The sequence below is a fragment of the Prionailurus bengalensis genome, chromosome B1 (assembly GCF_016509475.1).
Source record: "Prionailurus bengalensis isolate Pbe53 chromosome B1, Fcat_Pben_1.1_paternal_pri, whole genome shotgun sequence".
NCBI classification, from domain to species: Eukaryota; Metazoa; Chordata; class Mammalia; order Carnivora; family Felidae; genus Prionailurus; species Prionailurus bengalensis.
In genome coordinates, this window is record NC_057344.1 from 123,252,505 (window position 1) to 123,273,137 (window position 20,633).

General features: G+C 37.3%; 1 protein-coding gene across 1 annotated transcript in view; it reads right to left on the reverse strand.

Moving 5' to 3' along the window:
• METAP1 (methionyl aminopeptidase 1) overlaps positions 1 to 20,633 on the reverse strand; it is a 58,474-nt gene that overhangs the window by 11,399 nt on the left and 26,442 nt on the right. Inside the window, exons 2-8 of the mRNA XM_043571924.1 lie at positions 17,009 to 17,060; positions 9,884 to 9,996; positions 8,876 to 8,936; positions 7,625 to 7,716; positions 6,398 to 6,481; positions 4,197 to 4,335; positions 2,561 to 2,692 (exon numbers count right to left, since the gene is read on the reverse strand). Of these exons, the coding sequence (XP_043427859.1) occupies positions 2,561 to 2,692; positions 4,197 to 4,335; positions 6,398 to 6,481; positions 7,625 to 7,716; positions 8,876 to 8,936; positions 9,884 to 9,996; positions 17,009 to 17,060 (673 nt within the window). The remainder of the gene's footprint in view (positions 1 to 2,560; positions 2,693 to 4,196; positions 4,336 to 6,397; positions 6,482 to 7,624; positions 7,717 to 8,875; positions 8,937 to 9,883; positions 9,997 to 17,008; positions 17,061 to 20,633) is intronic.

A 20,633-nucleotide genomic window follows, 5' to 3' on the forward strand; every position in this document is an offset into this window, starting at 1 on the left:
TGGAAAACAGGCATCTCTTTCTCTCCTTCTCTAAGGTCAAGTGTGCTATCCTATTAAAGCGAGCAGAAGAAGTAAAGTAGGAAAGAGCACCAGGACAAAAAGCAATGTCCAGAAAGTAACTTGGACTTATCCTTAGTTTCAGAGTGATCAAGTTCTCAAAGGATTACTTCCCCTGGGCTTCTTTCCCCATAAAAGTGATCCTCAAATTACTCACAGTTGCCTCTGAAGACAGTCCTGAGGATAGGGTATAGAAAGATACTTCTCACTATATACTTCCTGCTCTGCTTAATTTTTATGACTTTTGCCACTATAAACCAAAACAAACAAAGTGGTTCTTGTTGTTGTTATGGCTGTCCCAGCACTGAGACCCCCAAGCTGGGCGCTGCCCAGACTCCCAGAGAACCTAGTCATGGTTCTGGTGCTCCAACTCCCTACAGTCTCCTAACTCTGCCTCCCTGATTTTCAACCTGTGGTTCCAGTACAATGTATCGCCTCCAGCCAATCAAATCTCTGGGCAAATAGCTCCAGGAATTATTTCAATTAATATGTACTTGTTCTTAACTCTATGTTCCAGCTTGACTGTTTTCAGGGGTGGGAAGTTAATAATGTTGAGGAACAAGGCTGACTTGCATAATGATTTGCTTGCATTCCCATCCAAGCCTTCTTATCAGCCCCAGTCACGGGGGAGCAAAGCAAAACTTTAACCCATTTTGCTCAATATACAACAACAACAAAAAATCCCTGTTCAAAAATAATGAGAATAAAAGAGAGGAGATTTCTCCCTAATTCTCAAACTAGAGGCAATTCTCATCCCAAGGATGCACTTCATAAGTACCTGGAAACGCTTTTAGTTTTCACCACTAGGAGGGCCGGTGCAAACTGGCATCTAGCGGGTAAAGACCAAGAATGTGGCTAAGCATCCTACAATGCACAGGACAGGCCCTACAATAAAGAATTACCAGACTCAAAACAATTTAATGTGTAGATTGAGAAGCCCAATTCTAAAAGGATAATTTTAACAACAGTCAAGCTCTACTGCTCTACACCATGTTGAGCAGCCAAGCCAGTAGAAAATAAGGGGCAAGAATGATACATACAAAGGTATTAACAGCACTTTCCAGAGTTCTATCCTGGCTACTGTGACAAAGACTTTGGTATCTGCTGGTTTCTTGGTAAGTTCTATTCCTGTGTCTTTGTAAAACAACATTTCAGCTCTCTGGTTATTTCCATCAACTCACAGAAGAGCAAAAAGGATATAAACATCAAAGATACTACCTGGCAGAAACCCTAAAAATTGTTTTAAACTACAACTTCCAAAAATGAGAAACTAAACACTAAAGAATATTAGCTTTTACATAATCAACACAGATACTTGAAAGTATCACATTTTCATTTTTCATTCCTCTAACTTTATTAGTAAAAATGTCATCATTTTCCATGCATGTTAAAATGGACTCAAAAAAATAAAAATAACAGATCTATGTTATCAGAGATAACTATGTGTTTGTCAAAGAATGTGGTCCTGTCCAATACTTTGTTGATGATATATCAGGTTTATTGTGGGGGAAAGGAAGGTGAATACAGATAATATACTGAACAATATAGCTAAAATGTCATGGGATTCAACCTAAAAAGTTGTTTGAACTCCAACTGTCCTTTTAGTAACAGTCTGCTAACATTCGCAACAAGCCATTCTTTCTCCTCCTAAGACATACTATAAACAACAACAAAATCTGTATGAGCTATCTGAGTGGACAAAGACAGCCTGAGAAAAATCCTACAGAAATATACCTGTACTCAAAGATATTATTCACTACAATAGCAAGACATCTAGAAAACACCAAATTCTAGTAGGGGAATACTTGTAGAAATTTTTATAGTATGAAATATAATATATAGCCATTAAAACAAGGGGGTAGATCTATGCATGCAAGTACATATGTTAATTGGGAAAAATCACAAAGACCCTACTGAGAAAACATACAAATTACAGAATATTACAAATATTATAACTCTAATTAACCTAACTAAACACATACACATAAATATATGTGGTATGTGTATGTCCATCTGTTAATGTACAGGGGAGAAAAAAAACCTAAACGTTAAACGCAGATACCTCTGGGAAAAAAGATATAAAAAGGAAAGAGGTAAGTATAAAGGAAGATCGTTCATTTTTCTCTCATAATCTAGCATTAATTTTTTTTAAAATGAGAACATAATATGAAAGAATTAACATGTAGGAAAAAAAACTGCATTTAAGAACTACACATTTCTATACACTTATCATGTTATACATATAATATACATTCCTCCTCATTTATCGGTCAAAGAAAAGAAAGATAAATCACAGAAGAGAAAGGATGATAAGCAATCATCTGGTCCACCTCATCAAGGGATCCCCAAATCACCCGTATACCCATCACTGCTAAAACCCACGCTAACTCAGGCAGGGTAGAGGCAAAGCTGGTAAGGGCAAGGAAAGAACTGTGGAGGGACGAGCCATCTGAAGCCCATCAACACGTAACAGCTCTAGAGGGTGCCCAGCACTGCCACCGACCTGCGTCAATGGCTTGCATCAGGCACTCATACGTGGTCTGAACCAGTTTCCGTGCTCCCTCGTCCACATCTCCGACAAAGAACGTCTCATTCAAGTCCCCATGGTAGCCATTGCGATAAAGAGTGATGTCCACTGTAAAACAATGTACAAATATATAGACCATATTTTTGTTTCAAAATAGAAGACATTTCTCCAACATGACAGCATCAAGCAGCTTAATGAGAAAGACAATTTCTGCATTCTCAAACTAGACACTAATGGATATACAGTTATAGCCTGAAAGACATTCCTTGTCTGTCATGCAACTAAACTCACTGTGGCGGAAAAGGATGTGGTCACGCAGCACAAGCCAGATGGTGGTCTTTTATACTTACAGTACTAATTAGATCATTTATGTCAGAAGAAATGTATTGAGGATACATTCACACAAGATCAATAAGCAATTAATAACATTAAATGGAGGACTATGCTACGTTTCGACATTAAACAGAAAATACTGCTTTCACTTACTGTCTAACGCGTTTTTTTCTCTTCCTAGTGAATCACTAAATAAAAAAACTTATGCTGTTCTACACTTATTTTTTTCAAAAACTCATTTGCTTTCACTTATTTGTGAATATTCACCCTTCCCTTTGTCAACATATTGAATACATACAGACTACTAACATACAACTGTAATACACTAAATGTATGTTAAATGAGTTTTTTTAAACCATGAATTTTGACCAACCTACAGTATCACGATATAGGTGTGTTGGCTAGCACGACACGTACATTCCTGAAAAACCTCACACATTATGTAATAAATGTGTAAAAATAAAATAACAGGTTTGTATGAAAAATAATAATTAAAAATAACAGGGTATGTATGAAAAACAGGGTTGGGCAAAAGCCATGGCCTTTGTAAACAGATACCCTAACTAAAAAATAACAACCGAACAAGAAGTGTTGGCTGTCTCCACTAGCACTCCCAGTCAGCATCATAGGCAAAGCATCCCCTGCAGCCTTACCACTTGGGCTCATGCTTCCTCATCTGACAGGTAAGCGTTTGAAGGTTTCTGATTACTAACAAGACCAAGGTTATCAATATTAAAAATACCATCTAGGGATGTCTTCTTCATCGGTATTTCTTTTTATCGCAGCTCCTTCCTCTGCACTTGCAGCGTCCCCAGATAGTTTAACACAGTGGCCCCTGTAGCCACTTTCTGAATTTCTTACATCAAGGAAGGCATTTCTGTAGGATTTTACTTTTCTTAAGATCTTCATATATTACTAAAAATTTTTCATTCTCTGTAAGAAAGCCTGCCCTGATCTCTTCAACACCATTAGTGGACTAAAAGAAAAGGCAGGGGGGAGGAGTGAATCCCACCTGAATCAACATTACTTCCACATTTCACTGACATCTTCCACGATTTGTCAATCACAATCATGCTGTGCCAAACATATCATACTAGAAGTACTTAAAATCATAAAAAATGTTTCCACAGATTTAAGATTTCTTTAAAATTTTAAATACAAAAAAGGGATAAGTTAAAGACAGGAAGCAAGTAAAGAAAATACAAGTCACTATCAGAGTCCCAAAACCTTGTTGTTGCTTTGCTCATGGTGACAAAAGTCATGCTTACACATTTCTTACCGTTAACAATATCACCTTCTTGCAAGGGCCGTCTGTCTGGAATCCCGTGGCATATCACTTCATTCACTGAAGTACAACAAGACTTTGGGAAATTATAATAATTCAGGGGAGAGGGATAACAATTTCTTGCAATACATGCCTATAAGAAATTAAAATACAGAGAAAATAGTTTGGAATGTGCAAAAGAAAAAAATCTATATGCAATTAACCAGATTTTAAAATTTTTTAAATGTGAAAAAAACTGTTGTACAGATGCTCCTAATGAACTTATTTAATATATCATTTTAGAAAAAGTAATAAATATTATCTTAAACAATATACATCAGACTGTAGACAAACCAATATACTGGTAAGTGCAAAAGTAAAGCAATTTCACGTATTATAACTATTTCCAAGTACACACAAATGTTACTACATGAAGATTCTAGTTTGGAATTAACTACTCTTTATTAAAAATATATTATTTAAAATAAAAAGATAATATCTAAAGCAAATATTAAATGTACTTTTAATGTAATTATATCTTATAACCAGCTTATATATATCCTTATAACCAAAAATGGAATACCAGCATAATTAAGAGATGACACAGTACTTCCTGATACATTTTAATCACTACATTCACATGGAACAACAAGGGAACCTCTAAGAAAATGGTCTGGTTTTCCTTAACAAGTCTTATTTTACTTGGATGTTTTTACACAGTGGGAGTTACAACATATATAATTTCTGTTTCCATACTACCACACAGTCTTCAGACCAATAAATACTTGCATATGATTTGTGAAATATGCCATAATTTTACTGGCAATTGCACTACTATTAGAAATTTAAATGAAGTTTCCTCAATTACAAAAAATATTACAACCAGTAACTATATGCCTGTCACTTTTCCCTTATCTGATGACATGCTTCTCACAGCCAGTATAAATAGTTTAGAGCACATAGCAAATTGTTTTGACTAAAAATGTCAACTCCATCATTTACAAGTTGTGTAACATTGGACAGTTAACATGTGCCTCAGTTTCCCTATCTATACAACAGAGAGGACAGTGGTATCTAGCTCATGGAGTTGTTGCAGACATTAAATGAGTTAGTGAAAAAGCACCTGCCCTATAGCAAGTGTGCAATATGCTACTACTGCATACTACATATTTTATAACATCAGGAAGAACTCCCCAAAATCAGAATTTATAAATTTTGAATAAAAAATTTTATAAAAGTTTTTTACTGCTCAAGAAACCTCGTCAAATTCCATTTCAAAAAGGTCGTCCAATTTACAGTAGCACAACCATGCAAAAAGAGTACCAGCTTGGGGTGCCTGAGTGGCTCAGTTGGTTAATCGTCTGACTCTTGGTTTTTGGCTCACGTCATGATCTCCTAGTCCGTGAGTGAGTTCGAGTCCTGCATCAGGCTGTCTGCTATCAGCACAGAGCCCACTTTGGATCCTCTGTCCCCCCCCTCCCCCCCCCGCCCCTTCCAATCCGCGCTCTCTCTCTTCTCAAAAATAAACATTTAAAAAATTTTTACAGAGTACCAGCTTCATCTCCACAGAGACTGTGGAAATAAACGTCTTTAAAATACTTAACTAATTCAATAGGTCTTCATGATTTGCGTTTGATTACCAGAGCAGGTTTAATTAGTTTACCATATAATTTATTAACTAGTTTTGCTCTTGTCTTATGAACAAGATATTCATATAACACGTGCACTCATGTATGCCAGGGTTTTAAGGTCTCTTCATGAAGGATAGGTAATCTACCCCTATATCATATTTAGTACAAACATTTACCTCTTTACTGCCTTTACAAATGGTAATAATGACTATTCAATATTTTCTTTTAAAAGATTTTTAATTTTTTTTTGTACATTTATTTTTGATAGAGACAGAGCACAAGTGGGGGAGGGGGAGAGAGGAGGAGACATAGAATCCGAAGCAGGCTCCAGGCTCCAGGCTGTCAGCACAGAGCCCGACACAGGGCTCCAACTCACAAACCGCGAGATCATGACCTGAGCCAAAGTCGGACGCTCAACCGACTGAGCCACCCAGGTACCCCTGTTCAATATTTTCTATATTGAAAGAAAGTAAAATTTTGCTTTCAAATTAGCCATTAGAACTTTCAGAATTTCTAATTTTTTAGAAGCCTAAAGCATCTAATAAGGTGAAAAACATTTTCAAAGCATAAAAGTCAAGTTCTTACTAAGTGTACAGCATGATCTATTTCTTCAGTAGTTACACCAGGTTTAATCATGCCAGCAGCAATGTCCAATACTTCCCTAGCAAGCTGTAAAAGAGAAACATTTAATACATTCAAGAAGAAATGAAATAGAAACAGAAATCTGTACCCTTTGTACTATCTCACATTTTGTGAGAAATCTGTAAAATGAATTTCACGCTGAATACTATAATCTTGAATTTTCATTTTAAAGCTATTTGTATTTCTAATGTCCATCAATAAATATGTGTGTAAAAATATGTAAATAAAATCAGGCTAACCAGCTTAATAAGTAAGCATGACTGAGTTCCATGTGAAAATGCATATCCTAAGGAATCTAAACAATAATCAATCGATGGAAGTTAAGTCTTCTCACATTTCTATACTTCCTAGGTACAGCAGTCTCCTGTTATCTGCAGGGGATATGCTCCAAGACCTCCTGGATGCCTGAAACCACAGACAGTTCCGAAACCGACACATACTGTTTTTCCTATACATATAAACCGATGATAAAATTTAATTTATAAATTAAGGAGAGTAAGAAATTGACAACAGTAATAATAACACAGAACAATTATAACAACATATACTCTCATAAAAGTTCTGTGATTGTGATCTCTCTCTCTCTCTGAAAATATCTTACTGTACTGTACTCACCCTTCTTGTGATGTGAGATAAAATGCCTACATGAGGAGATGAAGTGAAATGAATGGTGTAGGCTCTGTAATGTGGCATTAGGCTACTACTGACCTTCTGACAATATGTCAGAAAGAAGATCACCTGGGTACAGACCGTGGCTGACTACAGGTAACTGAAACCACGGAAAGCAAAACTACAGATAAGGGTGGGCCACTGAGTTTCACAATAGAGGCTTTTATTTAGCTTTATATAAAACCTCAAATTTGCCCTATGTTACGATGACTCGTGAAAATAAAATGACAAAATATGAAAACTCGGTTCAATTAAAAAAAAAATACAAGGATCAAAAAATGGACTGCCAACTTGCCATAGTACTTTTCAAAAAGGCTAAGTAGAAAAGAACCATTGCATAAAATTATATGCTAACAATAGTTTAATGAAAAGTATGACTAGCCATAGTCTTACAATGGGACATTTGCTACCTTTGTAAATCAGCAAATCACTGACTTCATATCTAGAAACTTCAAGCCCATTTCCATCTATCTTATCTCATGGGGAAAAAATAACTCTTACCCTACATACAAGTCGCATCCCTTCTATGTCTTCAGATGAGAGTAATTTAATTTGAGAAGTACCTTTAAGAGCCTGTTCAGATTCAGACATTCCTGGAAAAGAAAATCAGTAAGAAAGCCAAAATGAAGGTAAAAATGTAGTATTTATTAGCATAATGATCTTCCCAATGACATAATAATAGTCAAGTCTCATTGTTTCACACAAGAGTACTCCATAACTTAGGAGGGTCCAAGTCAGATATTTTAAAGAGATATTCTCAACATGAAAAGGAAATTTGCCCCTCACCACCCAAAATAAATAAATAAATAAACTTAAAAAAAAAAAAAAAAGAGCACCTACAAGTCATTATAAAAAAACTCCTCCTCTAACTGGCAGGGAGCAACTTGTGCTACATATTACCTATCTTCCCCAGGCATCTCACTATTGGTATCTATAAACCAGAGAAGACCACGGAACCCACCTCAGGGGTGGTCAGGGTAGTAACGGGAGGAAGGAACACATGTAAACAGCTTAGCACAATGCCTGACATACAGTCATGAAAAAATACGTATCAGTTATAGAATCATCATCATCATCATCACCACTATTTCTATTACTGCTACAGCCCAGAGTCTTTAGTTAGGCATTCATTCGAGGCCCCCACAATCTATTTTTTATCTAAATAGACACTACATAATTAAAGTAGAGGACACATTAAAATCAAAACAAGTTTTTGGGGCACCCAGGTGGCTCAGTCAATTGACCGTCTGACTTCGGCTCAGGTCATAATCTCATGGCTCATGGGTTCAAGACCCATGTTGGGCTCTGTCCTGACAGTTCAGAGCCTAGAGCCTGCTTCAGATTTTGTGTCTCCCTCTCTCTCTGCCCCTCCCCTGCTCACACTCTGTCTCTCTGTCTCTCTCTCTCTCAAAAATAAACATTAAAAAGATTTTTTAAAAAATAAAAATAAAAAACAATAAATAAAATCAAAACAAATTTTTAATCTAAAATTTGATGTAACAACACAAAATACATTATGTTGAATGTAGCCTTTAACAGCTGTATCAACAGTGTTTTCAGAATTGGGCATATTTCTAAGAGGAGGAAAGAATCTTTAACTCTGATAAATGTTCTAGTGTGTCTTGGAAAAACATGTTTACATTTACTGAAAAGCCAGCAATAGAAAATTTCTACAAAAAAGCACTCCTTTCCTTTGCAGTAATTACCAAGCCCACAAATTGAAAAATGTAGAATCGGCACAGCAGAATTTACCTAACGGGTGATCAGCATAATCTGGTCTTTGAATATAACTTGGCACTGGCCTTGTTGGCATCTAAAAACATCAGAGAGATTAGTTAAAACCAATTCAAATCTGAAAGTAACTTTCATTATTAAAATTTAATAACAAAGAAAATAAAAGTAGGGGAAAAACACTAAAGATATAAGTTCACTCATAGCATATAAATGGAAAACAAGTTTTAAATGACATCTTAAATATCGTATCTATTTCATGAAGACTAAGCTTTACTTTCCTAATGTTAATGCCACTCCCTTTCTTAGGATATTTAAGAAATATCCAGCAAGGATTTGAGACAACACACAGACAACATGGTGCCCAAGCAAAATGACAAACCAAAAACAATAATAAAATGTATTGAAGTAAACATATAGCAGTATGCTCCTGGTCATTATCCCTGAAGGCAGGATTAAACAGACTTTCTTATGTTTTTGTTATTTGTCCAAATTTTAAAAATTAAAGGTACATTCCTTTTATAAAAAGAAAAACATCAATAAAGAGAATTTAAATATTTGAGAATGGCAGACAGATTTCAACTTAATTCCTATGTTATTAAGATTCTTGAGGTCCACCTGCCAAGAACATAGGAAGGGGTGGGAGTGGCAGAAAAGCCATACGTAAATTAAGGTGGAAATATATTCCACTTTAAAACAAAAAAAGCAAAAAAAAAAAAAAAAAAATTGGAAAATAGAAATATACTACCACTGTGCTGGCCAGAAAATATCTACTCTACCTCATTCTTTTTTTAAGATTAAAGAATTTTTAATCCGTTCACCTAAGATGTTTTCTCCTTTGTCCAGGACTGTCAATTATCCTAAAATCCAAATAATATATCATAAAAGCTAACGAGCTAGAATGCAAATTTCATCCTGATTATGTGATTCATAATTAGAATGTAAAACACGTGTACCATTTCTAGGAAACTGAAAATTCTTAAAATTGGTTTAAAAGAATGCAAAATTTGTATTACCTTATTTACTCACCAGTGGATAATGTGGTCTGAGTTTACCAGTATATCGATAGCCTGCCCACGGATCAGTGTTAATATCACCTTCTAGAGTCCAGGAAGACACTTCTCGCTTGGCCTTTTCATCTTCTGGGAGGTGGATGGATGAGAAAAAGAGAAAGAAATGCTTCAGTGGTCAAGCTACTGAGCACCAGCATACTTTAACCATCACTTGTTTGGAAACCAAGCCACAGAGACCAGGTATAAAAATCTAGCAAACTTCCACCCTAATCTAAATCACCAAAGCTTCTGCTTCCCTGCTATGTTCATAACCCTAGGACTCTTCAAAGATCCAAACGTCTTGGGAGAAAAGGCCCAAGCTAAACATATTCTAAGTTTTTACACGAAATTGAATAGGAATAGCTCCCAGAGCTCCCTTTTCAAAAAAAATGCTAAATGTATTCTCTCTACAATGTCAATTTATAGGAAGACCATTTATTGAAATGTAAAATCTAAACCTAGGCAAAACTTCCCAACTGAGAGCAGATATTATAAATGGATTCTGTGCTCTTACTAAAACAACAGAGTCTAAAAAATTCCACAGCAAATTTAAAATAAAAAAATTCCCACTTAGCTGATGAACAGCTTTCAGATCAATATTTCAAAATGCTTTGAAAATTTTATAGTCATCATTTGCCTTTTTTCAGGAGGGGGGTAATAGGATGTAGTGAGAAAGTCAAAGATAAGAGGGGGGAAATATCAATAGAAAATTACTGAAAACTCATTAGAAAAATTAAGAATCACACACACACACTCACTCATTCCTACCAGCTTAGTCATTAATACATAATGTTATATTTACTGAAATGCACCTAAGAATTCTTTTCACATGGAACACACCCTCAATGGTGTCTTATGTCCGCACCCTGACTGCATCTCTTATCCATCAGCTAAAATAAACTAACCTAAGACTTTAAGGGCATCTGGATGGCTCAGTTGGTTAAGCATCCAACTTTGGCTCAGGTCATAATCTCACAGTTCATGAGTTCAAAGCCCCACATCAGGCTCCATGCGGAAAACTCAGAGCCTGGAGCCTGCTTCAGATTCTGTGTCTCCCTCTCTCTCTGCCCCTCCCCTGCTTCTGCTCTGTCTCTCTCTCTCTCTCTCTCTCTCTCTCTCTCTCTCTCTCTCAAAAATAAATAAACATTAAAAAAAATTAAAAGAAAAACTAACCTAAGACTTTACACAGCAGGAATTCAAATCCCTCCTACACCAAGTATCGACCTATACACTTCCCAACTCACACTGATCTTCTCTTGATTACTGTTATCATTGACTTTAAAAATCAGACTTCAAATAATTTCTGCAGTGTACAAGAAAAATAAAACTGCCCCCCACACACACACACGCTATCTAAAATATGAGACTCACACAATGTTAAGCTAGAAAGGAACAGTGAAATGGGTAAGGGGGTCCAAAGGTACAGACTTCCAGCTATATAAGTTAAGTGCTAAGGGTGTAAAGTATAGCATGGTGACTACAGCTAACAACAAAAAGACAACTGAGACTAATTTACTCATCAATTTACAGATGAGGAAACTGAGGTGATGTGGCTCACAGGAGCAAAGACATGGGAATGCTGGTTCTCAGTCCAGTAGCCTCTGCAGAGAGCCCTTCGTCAACTTGGGATTGCAAGACTATTGAGGCACAACAGACTAGAATGCAAAAATATAGCCAGTCTTGGGGCACCTGGGTGGCTCAGTTGGTTAAGCGTCTGACGTTGGTTCAGGTCATGATCTTGTGGTTCATGGGTTAGAGTCCCACATCAGGCTCTGTGCTGACAGCTCAGAGCCTGAAGCCCACTTTGGATTCTGTGTCCCCCTCTCTTTCTGCCCCTCCCCCACTTGTGCACTCTCTCGCTCTCTCTCTCTCTTTCCCTTGCTCTCCCAGAAATAAAAAAATGAATAACCTTAAAAATATATATATAGCCAGTCTGTTCACATTACTTTGGAAGAAAATTCAATGATAATATTACAAATAAAAGAAAAGAAAAGAATAAGACTATTAAATAAGAATAGCAAAGGACGATGCCTGGGTGGTTCAGTTGGTTGAGCGTCAGATTCTTGATTTTGGCTCAGGTAATAATCCCAGGACTGTGGGATCAAAGCCCTATGTTGACTGTATGCTAAGCGTGGAGCTTGCCTGACATTCTCTTTCTCTCTCTCTCTCTCTGTCTCTCTCTCTCTTTCTCTCTCTCTCTCTCTCTCCCCCTTCCTCCCTCTGCCCCTCTCCCCTGCTCGCACTCTCTCATTCTCCTTAAAAAAAAAAAAAAAAAAAAATAGAATAGCAAAGGAAAAGAAAAGCTCTATCATGCTACTGAATTTTAGATCTTTCTCCCCTCTGGAGTTCAAGAAAGCCACTGTGAATGTGAATGTCAACAGGAAAACTGTTTCCCAACCCAAGATAAAAATGGACTCCACTCATTGCCCCTAGGGTCCAATATTACAGAAAACCGTTCAAAATACAGGCCAATTGATGCCTGCTTCAGCTATGAACTGCATCAAGTGCTTCGTCTGAAATATGAACTTCCAGAATCATTTTCACCTGAAACCCAGACAGAACAGCAATCAAGATGCAGGCTTTCTGGTCTGACACACTACTGGGGAAGGAGGAGGGAGAAGGAAGGACATAAGATCCTTCAAAGCTTCCTGCTGATCTGCATTCAGACCTTTCCACAATCTATTGTCAAAAGAAAATTAAAAGCAGACCTCCAACAAATATAACTCAGAGCTATCTAAACAAGTAAAGATTGAAATATGGCAATTTCTTTTCTCTATGTAGAATTTACCTAGGGAAATTTACACTTCGAAAGTAAGTTAGTTTACATTTTAGGCCCTCAATTTGAGGACACGTGGGTGGCTCAGGTTATAATCTCACAGTTGGTGAGTTAAAGTCCCACACTGGGTGAGCACAAACCCTGCTTCAGGTGAGCTCCAGCCCTGCTTCAGGTAAAAAAAAAAAAAACCAAAAAAAAAAAAAAAAACCACGAGCCCTGGGTGAGCCCTGCTTCTCTCTCTCTCCCTCTCTCTCTCTTTCTCTCATAATAAAGGAAGAAAGAGAGAGAGAAAGAATGAATGAATGAATCAATTTGATCTCAGCCTTAAATCCTACAAACATTAACAGACACCTAGTAAGTATGAATCGTATGGGAGTTTTGTAACAAAATTACATACTAATTGGTCTCTGTCAAAAGAATGAAAGCACAGGACAGTGTAAATAAAGATCTGTAAATAAAGCTGTCTTTGAAACATCATAATGCAAAAGGGCCAGGTACACTGCAGGGAGTGTTGAAGAGTACCTGATATGTGCAAGATCTGGCCCAAAGTACATCATACCCAGGACTCATTCTTTAAAAAGTTCTGTGCAAGCTGTCTCTTCCAGCCAGCTGATAACAAAGAACTACATATGTCTAACATATGCCTGGAACAGGACTTTCTAATCACAATCCTGACTCCGTTCTTCCAGAGATGATTATTAAATAATTGCTGAGCATTTACTAGGCATTGTACATATGCTAAGCACTTTACATGGATCTGTTCATTTAATCCTCACAACAAACCTATAATTTCAGCATTTTGGAGATAAGGCTTAAAAGTAATCCATGCTCGAGCGTGAAGGACTCCACGAATCCCGTTTGGAGGCATCTTTGAGCTCGCCAAGCAAGCATGATGGGCAAAGCTCACCCTCCCAAGTTGAAAAAATTTATGGACAAGAAATTATCATTGAAATTAAATGGTGACAGACATGTCCAAGGAATACTGCGGGGGTTCGATCCCTTTATGAATCTTGTGATAGATAAATGTGTGGAGACGGCAACTAGTGGGAACAGAACAATATTGGCATCATGTTAGAAGCCTTGGAACGAGTATAAACAATGGGTGTGTTCACCAGAAGAAACCAACTGCCCTCACATGTCCCCTCCATAGCACCTGTTTTACTACAATATAAAAATCAGGTCATGCATTTTCATATTGAACTTTTTTGTTAAATAAACTTCTTTAAGAGTCAAAAAACAAAAAAAAACAAAAACAAAACAAAAAAAAACTAATCCGTGCTCACAAAGCTTGGTGGAAGTAGTTCTCTGAATTATCACATAACACCTTCTCTCTGCAATCCAAAAATCAAGCTTGCTAGTTTCAAGGAGTAGAGGAAGAGAATAAGTAGTGTAAAGTTTTTTGTTTTTTAAATAGAGTTTTCATATCATATTTCTGGCTATTCAAGAGATACCTGTAAAACATTCCTACCTTTTACTCTAGGCAAAGGTGACAAACACACTGAATGTATCAGTAATAAAGTAAAAACAATGATAACCTAAAACATACTATATTATCATTAAGATGTAAAGTGCTACAACTTTTATAGGTCAGACTAAAAGCCAATGCTACTGCATACATTCTGACAGGAGATACACATTGGACACTGTGTACCCAAGCCAGCATGTCAGCATTACGTGCCTTTTTTTTTTTAATGTTTATTTATTTTTGAGAGACAGAGAGCAAGTGGGGGAGGGGCAGAGAGAGAAGGAGACAGAATCTGAAGCAGACTCCAGGCTCTGAGCTGTCAGCACAGAGACTGTCGTGGGGCTGGAACCCATAAATTCTGAGCTGAAGTCAGACGCTTCACCGAATGAGCCACCCAGGCACCCCCTTTAAGGGCTTTGCAATCTAAGTGATCGTCTTCACTAGGACACATAAAAAATAAATACTCCATTGACTCATTTCTTTAACTGACACTTGAAATTTTCCTAAGATCTTATTAGCTTCTGCAATCAAAACAACTCCAGGTCCAGATGGCTTCACTGGTAAATTCTACCAAATATTTACAGAAGAAATAATACCAGTTCTACACAATCTCTTCTAGAAAAGAGGAGGGAACATCTCCCACTTTATGAGTCTGGGATTACTCTGATGCCAAAACTAGGCAAAAATATTAACAGCAAATGTCAGACCAATATCTGCACCAACATAAATATAAATCAGGCCTCCTTAATTAGAGATCAGTACACATTACAGTTAAAAAAAAAAGAAAAGAAAAGAAGGGCACCTGGTGGCTCAGTCGGTTAAGCATCTGACTTGGACTCAGGTCATGATCTCACAGTTTATGAGTTTGAGCCTCGCGTTGAGCTCTGTGCTGACAGCTCAGAGCTTGGAGCCTGCCTCAGATGCTGTGTCTCCCTCTCTGCCCCTTCCCCAGTCATTCTCCCCACCCTCAAAAATAAAATACACATGAAAAAAAATTTTGTTTGAAGAAAAGAAAAGTTACTGCTTCCTGTGTTAGCTCACTATTGTTTCTTTGAACACGGTGTGATCTGTAATATGCTTGGCTCCTTGCCAGTCCAACATTCTTTTCCCCCGATCCCTTTTCCAGCTATTCCTCTTCGCCCTGGATGTTAACCTTCCCCTACACCATTCCCTCCTCCAGAATAGTCATCCTCAATGGTATAGTCAGGGTCAATTTAATAGGATGTAAAAGATACAGGGCTGGCCAGCTGAGAGCTGTCCCCATCCAACAGCATAACACACCCCAAAGGGATCAAGAATAGTGCTCACCCCTAAGAAAATCATCTCCAAAAAATCCAGGAGGGCACCATTTAAAAGAAGGCACCATGTGTAAACACCAGAGCTATAAGTAAAACGCAAACGGTCTCAGTCCAAGGCAGTAATAATTATGTTCTTTTTACTTAGGGAACATGAGCTATTTAATTCTCTTGGAGTGTAGGTCATAATAGCCCTTATTTCCTGTAGGAATCCAGTATTAACGAAACACACACACTTCAACAAGTTAACATATGCATGGGGTAGAGACCCATTCTCAGCTTTTTTACTAACATACTATTTCACCTCAACCTTTCCCTTCCCTATGCTTTAACTTCCTGGATATAAAATGTTAATAACTGGCTCAAAAGAGCTCTAACAATATCTAACACATCAGACATACAATACTTAATGTGTGACTTAAGTTACATATTAAATAAAAGTAAATGGCATTTTTAAACCAACCTCTATACTGTACTTTGATCTGAAGTAACAAACCCTGTCATTTATGCTTTCTTAAACTCTTATGTATTCATAATCGTATTTCCTCATTTCTAACCACAATTCTTCCCACAATAACCTAACATTTCCATTAAATGTAGACTTCACTTATAGAACCACAGAAAATAAGTCTTTTTAAATTTTAATTTCCCTTTCCTTCAAATGGTGGTTGAACTGACCTCAATGAGGTTTTAAGATATAAATATATACATATGTATATACATACATATATGAAATAATCTATCTACTTTATTAAACCAGCAAATTCCTAAAAAATATACAGTTAGATGAATAAAAAATACCAAGAGCATTAAGACGAAACTTAAGATGGATGAAGACTGTCTACCAAGCCTTCATCCATTAGGATGGCAATGCTTTAAGACCAGAAAGCCCTTGTCAATTTTCAGGTAACTGTTACAAATTGTCTTAAGCCCTTAAGCCAGCCCACTAATGAAATGAATTTACAGGATGAGTAAGTAAGCCAAAGCAAGAAAGGGCATGTGAGTTGGCAATAGATCCATGCGGCTGACAGCAATAGCTAAGAAGCAGCTAATCGTTTCACTTTGTTGTGTCTCACAAAGTAACTTTAAAAAGGAAAATTGAGTATCTAGCTGCAAGTAATAAAACATCAAAAAACAAAGTAATAAAATTTTGAAATAGCAATCAAATTGAAACTAAACAAAAACAAGAGGTCTGGCTAAATTTAGAACCCAGACAGCTCATGTGCACCTGCCTACAACATGCAAACACTTCTAGCAATGGAAAGAGGGTGCCAAAAAATTAGGACATTCTCAGGTACTGCTCAAGAAAAAGCCATCTATCCTAGCAACCATCTCATGTTTTCATGTTACATACAAGATTAACAAAGACAGTACTCAGCCACATTTTATTTGCATGTTTATGCATCACAAAGAATAAAAAATTTTAAAATAAGTGCTAATCTAGAACATATAGGGATTACATTTTCAGAACATTCACATATACACTTTCAGAACTGGAAGACTTCTAGTCTTCTGCAAAAAGCCACTTCTAAAACGATTAACACAGAGATGTGTAATTTTACTTACTTGCTTTCTTATGCAGTAACTTGTGAGTTGCCCAACTTCCTTTAAAACATTCCTAAAAGAGCAAACATGAAAATTAGTTTCAGACCTTCCTTAATCAGAAACATTTTAAGGAACACTGTATGTAAGATACAGTTACTGGAAACTCTGCAAAAATCTAAATCAGTTGAGTTTACTATATTCAGTATTTAGGAAAGCTTAAGAAATGATGATATCTATTTAAAAGTTCACTTCAAAAACCATCCTAAACTTGAGAGTACTTCAAATAAGCAAGAAACATCAGCCTATATTATAAATAGTAGTCATAGTCAGGGCGCCTGGGTGGCTCAGTTGGATAAGAGTCCGACTTTGGCTCAGGTCATGATCTCACGGTTTGTGAGTTCGAGCCCTACGTCAGGCTCTGTGCTGACAGCTCAGCCTGGAGCCTGCTCCGGATTCTGTGTCTCCCTCTCTCTCTGCCTCTCTCCCACTCATAACCTGTCTCTCTCTCTCGCTCTCAAAAATAAATAAACATTAAAAAAAAATAGTCATAGTTATATTTCAATTTTATGTCACCAAATTATTTTTAAGCATTTGAAAAGAACCATGACCCATGTCATACAATGGAGGGATGGGGGGGGGGGACACACAAGGAAAATTTTGCAGATTTTTCCATTATTTATAGTTTGATTCCTAGTTAGTTGTATCCTCATTGTTTTCTACACACTGACAATCCTACACTATAAGTTCAGTAAGGGAAGGGACACTGTCAAGTTTACCATCACATGCCCAGAGGCAACCGTAGTGGCTGGTACACAGTGGAGATTCAGTGCATACTTACTGATTGATCAGAATGGATGAATGATGTGAAAGATTGGACTTTTCACTTAGGGAAAAAGTTCATATGACATATTTCAGACACCAATAGGAAATACTATATTGGGAAAATGAACTCAAGTAACAAATTGAATTCAAATAATGAACTCAAGTAATAAATTAGAAAAATGAATTCAACCATAGATCTTATTTATGCTTTGATTTTTATAGTATTTCCCTCAAAGAGTTTAAAATCACTCAAACAAATCAGTACAAATACTAAGAGAATTCACAAACTCCTACAAATGTTTTGACTTTGCCAACATAAAAAAGTAATGGATAAGAAAAAGCTAAGACAAAAGTAGAAAGCCTCCCTAGGACTAATTAGTAATTAAACTACATGACACCAGTGTCGCTAAAGCTACTCTCCCTAAAGGTTGTCCACGGGCTCTGAGGGGTTGGTTTCTCCCTCCAGGGCCAGGATGTTCACTACTTCTCCTTTCCTCTCCTTGTACCCTACACAGCCTGTAACTGTTTGCATTCAGAAAACCCAGGTCAGAGGCACCTGGGTGGCTCAGTCAGTTAAGCATCTAACTTCAGCTCAGGTCATGATCTCAGGGTTCGTGAGTTCAAGCCTCACATCAGGCCCTGTGCTTATGATAGGGAGACTATCCTGGATTACACAAGTAGGCCCTAAATACCATCATCATGAGTATCCTTATAAAAGAGAGGCAAAGAGAGGTTCACCCACACAGGAAAAAAGGTAATATGGCCAGAAGGGTAGAGATTGGAGAAATGTCGTAGAGCCTCTGCAGGGAGCATGGCCCCACCATCACCTTGATTTAGACTCAGTGAAACTGATTTTGGACTTCCACCTCCAGAACTATGAAAGAATACTCTGCTGTTGTTTTATGCCACTATGTGGCAATTTGTTAACAGCAGCCACAGGAAACTAAGACAGTAAATAACAAGACACCAGGGCACAGCAAAAGAATAAATCCAATTACTACAATGACGGTGAAGGATCAATTACAGTCTTCTTGAAGCTTTTTTTGCTTACATGTACTTATTCATGGGGTCAACTCCCAATTATGCATGGTGATTTTTATTTATGTCTTAAAATGTTTTTATACTTATTTATTTGAGAGAGAGAGAGAGAGAGAGAGAGAGAGAGAGAGAGAGAGAGAGAGAAGGAATGAGCCAGGGAGGGGAAGAGAGACAGAGAGACACAGAACCCAAAGCAGGCTCCAGGCTCTGAGCTGCCAGCACAGTTCGACATGGGGCTCGAACTCACGAACCATGAGATCATGACCTGAGCCGAAGTCGGACACTAACCAACTGAGCCACCCAGGCGCCCCTTTGCATGGTAATTTTTAAATGGGATGAGCGAAGGCACATGACTTATTTTAAGAAACTTAATTTCAGTCAGCAATTTCAACCTCTTCTTTTCCTCCCCTTTCCAAATTATTCATCATCATGGATAAGACTGACAAGAGGGAGGAGACAGATTGGAGTTTCACTTGTTTTTCCCTTCTCCCACCCTAGCTGGTAACAAAAATGTTTATGGCAGTAAGACATTCAGCAAGGAAAAGTTCAGGGACGAGGAAAGAAAGGAGTGAGGTATTCAGGGTGGGTGCTAGAATACCAGTCTAAAAGTCGGCCAGGCCTAGAAGCAAAATCCCACCATGGCTGCATGCTAGGTGCACCAATGTTTTTCTTCAGTTCAAGACCATGACTCCAATGTTTCCTTAAACCAGACAAACCATCTGCATGCTAAATATGCTTGGTACAATTTTCAATTCATTTTCATTATGCCAGCTTAGAATAAATCAACTGAATGTCTGCTCAATGAGAACAATATATTGCTAAAGTGGCTTACACATCTCCTAGGAACAAATAGAACCACTATTGCAGCACTGCTATAAATAGACTTCCCTGAAAAAAATTAAGGACAGATTCTTGTCCCATCACATACACCCCCTTCTCCAAAATCCTAAGGTACTCCAATTGTTACGTAAGCACAAGCACAGTTTGTGCCCTCAGCCTGGCTATCCCTCTTCCTGCCATCACTGAAATTAGGACATAAGAAGGCAGAAAACCAACAAAAAATGAGAAGAAAATGTCAAGAACAATACAGAAGAGACTTCTGGACAGAGCAGGGTTATCAAAGGTGACCCTGTAGATACTCTTCAGCTCTACAAGCCTAGGATTCCATCTTACAAGTAATTATGGAAGACATTACAAGTTCTCAAAAACTTAAAAATGTGACAGTAGAAATGATGATCTCAAAGTTAACCTCTCCCAAAAGCAGACTGAAATGACAAGAAGTTGAAAATAACGAGATGGTATTTGTGAAACAAAGGACTTGCAACCAACAAGTCTGGGGCACCTGGCTGATTCAGTCAGTAGAGCATGCGACTCTACCTCGGGGTTGTAAGTCCGAGCCCCATAATGGTGTAGAAAATTACTTACAAATAAAAAAAATTTTTTTAATCTTAAAAAAAAAAAAAAACCAACAAGTCTAACATCTGAATAATAAAATTTCAGAAAGAAAAGGGCGAGGAGAAATCAAAGAAATAAAAGTTTTCCATAACTGAAAGACAGGAGTTTCCAGACTGAAAAGACCCCCAAAGAATAAAACGCAACTTGCCCAAGGATACAATATGAAATTTCTCAACACTGAGATAAGAGAAGATCCAATAAGCTTCCAGAGAAGGGGGGAGAGGGGGGCATAAATATGCAAAAGATTATGAATCCATGGCAACAGACTTTTCAACACTGGAAGCTAAATGAAAATGGAGAATATAAAAATTCTGAGAAAACAATTTCCAAA